This window comes from Anomaloglossus baeobatrachus, chromosome 2, assembly GCF_048569485.1.
Source record: "Anomaloglossus baeobatrachus isolate aAnoBae1 chromosome 2, aAnoBae1.hap1, whole genome shotgun sequence".
Classification (NCBI taxonomy): Eukaryota; Metazoa; Chordata; class Amphibia; order Anura; family Aromobatidae; genus Anomaloglossus; species Anomaloglossus baeobatrachus.
In genome coordinates, this window is record NC_134354.1 from 675,262,428 (window position 1) to 675,267,009 (window position 4,582).

Consider the following 4,582-nt stretch of genomic DNA (forward strand, 5'->3'; position numbering starts at 1 on the left):
TAGGTCACGGTTTTGGTGACGCAACAGTGACCTCATTAGCGATCTCGCTGTGTGTGACACTGAGCAGCGATCTGGCCCCTGCTGCGAGATCGCTGCTCGTTACACACAGCCCTGGTTCGTTTTCTTCAAAGGCGCTCTCCCGCTGTGACACACAGATCGCTGTGTGTGACAGCGAAAGAGCGACGAAATGAAGCGAGCAGGGAGCAGGACCCGGCATCTGGCAGCTGCGGTAAGCTGTAACCAGGGTAAACATCGGGTAACCAAGGTGGTTACCCGATATTTACCTTAGTTACCAGCCTCCGCAGCTCTCACGCTGCCTGTGCTGCCGGCTCCGGCTCTCTGCACATGTAGCTGCAGTACACATCGGGTTAATTAACCCGATGTGTACTGTAGCTAGGAGAGCAAGGAGCCAGCGCTAAGCAGTGTGCGCGGCTCCCTGCTCTCTGCACATGTAGCTGCAGTACACATCGGGTTAATTAACCCGATATGTACTGTAGCTAGGAGAGCAAGGAGCCAGCGCTAAGCAGTGTGCGCGGCTCCCTGCTCTCTGCACATGTAGCGACGTTATGATCGCTGCTGCGTCGCTGTGTTTGACAGCTAAGCAGCGATCATAACAGCGACTTACCAGGTCGCTGTTACGTCACAGAAAATGGTGACGTAACAGCGACGTCGTTGTCACTGTCGCTATGTGTGAACCCAGCCTAACAGACAATCATTACCATATAGTAAACACAATAGGACATTTGTATTGTCCACAACAGACACTCTGTGGCAGATAACGCAAGTATCCTCTGCTGCAGCCACCTTTATCATACATACAGGGAGGAAATTAAGTATTTTTTACACTGCCGATTTTTGCACGTTTTCCCGCATTCAAAGAATGGAGAGGTCTGCAATTTTTATCATGCGTACATTTCAACTATGACAGAGAGAATAAAAATAAACCAGAAAATAACATTGTATGATTTTTAAATAATTTGATTTTATTGCATGAAATAAGTATTTGATACAGCAGAGAAACAGAACTTAATATTTGGTAGAGAAACCTTTGTTTGCAATTACAGAGGTCAGACATTTCCTTTAGTTCTTGACCAAGTTTGCGCACACTGCAATTGGGATTTTGGTCGACTCCTGCATACAGATCTTCTCTAGATCTTTCAGGTGTCGGATCTGCTGCTGGGCAAAATTGAGTTTCAGATCCCTCCAAAGATTTTCTATTTGGTTCAGATCTGGACACTAGCTACACCCCTCCAGGACCTTGAAATGCTTCTTACAGACCCACTACTTAGTTGACCCAGCTTTGTTTTGGGTCATTTTCATGCTTGAAGACCCAGCCATGTTTCAAATGCTCTTACTGAGGGAAGGAGGTTGTTGGCCAAAATCTCATGATACATGACCCCATCCATCCTCATTTCAATATGGTGCAGTTGTCATGTCCCCTTTGCAGAAAAGCACCCCCAAAACATTATTTTTCTACCCTCATTCTTCTCTGTTTGGACGGTGTTCTTGGGGTTGCACTCATCCTTCTTCTTCCTCCAAGCATGGTGAATGGAGTTGATACTAAAATGTTTTGGTCTGCTCTGACCATGTGACCTTCTTCCATGCCTCCATTGGATCATTCAAATGGTCATTGGTGAGCTTAAAACGGGCCTGGATATGTGCTGGCATGATTAGGGGACTTTGAGTACCCTGCAGGATTTTAATCTAAGTGTGTTACTAACAGTAATTTTTTAGACTGTAGCCTCCGTTCTTTCTCTAATTGAACAGATCCTCACGTGTAGTTCTGGGTTGATTCCTGACCTCTCTCAGAATCAGTCTTACTACATCAGGCAAGATCTTGCATGGAGCCCCAGACCGAGTAAGATTGACAGTCATATTGTATTTCTTCCATTTTCTAATAATTGTGCCAACAGTTGTTGCCTTCTCACCACCAAGCTGCTTGCCTATTGTCCTTGGCATCCTTAGACAGCTCTTTGGTTTTGGCCAAGGTGGAGAGATTGAAGTGTGATTGAGTTGGTGGACTGGTGTTTTTTATACAGGTAATGAGTTCAAACAGATGCAATGAATACAGGTAATGACTGCAGAGTACGAGGGCTTCTTAAAGAAACAATAACAGGTCTGTGAGAGCCAGAATTCTTGCTGGTTGGTAGATAATCAGATACTTATTTCATGCAATAAAATGCAAATTAATTATTTAAAATAATAAAGTGGGATTTTCTGGATTTTTGGGGGATTTTGTCTGTCCACAGTTGAAGTCTACCTACATTAAAAAATTACAGACCTCTCCATTCTTCGTAGGTGGGAAAACGTGCAAAATCAGCATTGTATTAAATACTTATTTTCCCCACTGTATATTGCCTTGGTGACATGGGTGATCAAAAATCAAGAGCGGTCAAAATATTCTCTGAAACATATATTACAATATTCTTACTTAAGTATCATTGATTGAAGTTAATAACATAATAATAAAATTATTTGAATTGAGTCAGCATATTTTGGAGTGTCGTTACTAGAACGGAAAGTTGGGACTCCGGCAACTTCACATGTGTTAATAGTAACAAATGACTATACTACTTTTGCACATTTTATTACTGTGATGTGACTTTCTATGTGTGTTAGTCAATTCAGTCATTGAGCAGACAGGAAAAACAAGGAATAATCAACTAAAATAATCTGGGCACTGCTTTGGAGAAAGACAGTCTGCGATCAAATCTTGGATCCAAAAACGATTCAAATCCAGGTATCAAAACCAATGGTAACGACGGAGCATGCCAAAAAAGGCATATTAGTTGCAATGCATTTCCATCTCTCCATACGGTATGTTCTTTACGCCTGATAAATATCCCTTCCATAGAGATGGAAATGCATTGCAACTATAAAGCATTTTATCCATATTTCATCTTAATAATTGGTTTTGGATCCTGGATTTTATCCCAGACAATTTACTAAATGGCAGAGCCCTGGTATCTAAAGATCTTTTTCCAGTCTTCTCCTTGACATTTCCATGAAATATTTTACCCAATAACCGCAGCAGTGACTTTAGAATCCCAATCATTACAAATACAAGAAAGTAATAAAGTTGTGCCTATCTAAGCAGAACTACACCTGGTGGAGCATTTTCCCTTTAATACTCAATATTTCACTAAGCATTGGTAGCACCATTTAACTATGTTACTATGCCCTCCTTTATAGGTGCGGCAGAGTCTATCCAAGCCATGACTCAGGGTAACAAGTCTTTTGTAACAGAGTTTATAATATTAGGAATCACCAATGACCCAACTTTACAACATATCCTCTTTGTTGTGTTTCTGCTGATTTACCTTCTAACTGTTTTCGGCAATACAAGTATCATGTTTACAATCCTGATCGTTAATAACCTTCACAGTCCGATGTACTATTTTCTCAGCAATCTCTCCTTCTCAGATCTTTGCTATTCTACAGTCATTTCTCCAAAAATGTTGTTTGATTTTTTTCTGGAAAGAAAATTGATCTCATTTATTGGCTGTGCCCTTCAGTTGTATTTCTTTGCGGTCTTTGCCAGTACTGAATGCTATATCTTGTCTGCCATGGCCTATGATCGTTATGTTGCTATATGTCACCCGCTATTGTATATATTAATAATGAACAAAAAGAAATGTGTGATTCTTACTCTTCTGGTTTATATTGGCGGTTTATGCACTGCGGCCGTCCATACATCGTGCACATTCATATTGCCCTTTTGTGGACCTAATGTAATTAACCATTTCTATTGTGACATTCCTCCACTGATGGAGCTGTCATGTGCTGATACGTACATGAGTAAGACAATTATATTTGGTGTAGTCTTTTGCCTTGGTTTTTTATCAGTAATTGTCATACTAGCCTCATATGTATACATCTTTTTCACCATATTGACAATTCACTCATCAGAAGGCAGACGCAAAGCATTTTCTACATGTTCCTCTCATCTGCTTTGTGTTGTTTTATTTTATGGAACAGTTTTCTTCATGTACCTCCGTCCAGCTTCCAACTACTCGGTTACACAAGACAAAATCGTATCTGTATTCTACACAATGATAATCCCGATGATGAACCCAATCATCTATTGCTTACGTAACAAGGAAGTGAAGGAAGCTGTGAAATTCTATTTTAGTAGATTCAGTACATTTAAGAAAATAATTTTGTGAATTTAACTGGTAACTAGCTTATAAGAAACTGTTTTAAAACATTAAAGCACCACTTCAAAGTGGTGATTAATACCTAATTCCCCTAACCCTTATCTCATACTCACCCTCCAGCATCTTCATCTGTTATCAGCGTCACTCCTGCCAGCTTCCGGCAGTTTGTTACCTGCCAGAAGTTCCAGTGTTTCATGGAGCGTGCCAGAGATCGCAACTGAATACATGTCTATGAGAGCCTTGTTCTGGCCTCATTCTGGCTCTCAGACTTGTATTGGAAGGTTGTGATGTAACTTCTGACTTCCGGCTAGTCAGACGTTACGGTCACAAGATGGAGCCACAAGACCAAAGCGATGCCAAAAAAGGTGAAGACTAGTGATGGGCGGACTTGCAGATAACTGGGACCGACGGGTCCCTGTTATCTG

At 41.1% G+C, this 4,582-nt stretch overlaps 1 protein-coding gene across 1 annotated transcript; it reads left to right on the forward strand.

The window, feature by feature from the left end:
• The first annotated feature begins 3,215 nt into the window (after positions 1–3,215).
• LOC142289959 (olfactory receptor 5AR1-like) lies at positions 3,216–4,166 on the forward strand. Its single transcript, XM_075333904.1, has one exon. The coding sequence runs from the start codon at positions 3,216–3,218 to the stop codon at positions 4,164–4,166; it is 951 nt and encodes a 316-aa protein (XP_075190019.1).
• The last annotated feature ends 416 nt before the right edge of the window (positions 4,167–4,582 follow it).

Coding starts and splice junctions, on each gene's coding strand:
- LOC142289959 (XM_075333904.1), top strand. CDS start 3,216: ATGACTCAGGGTAACAAGTCTTTTGTAACAGAGTTTATAATATTAGGA.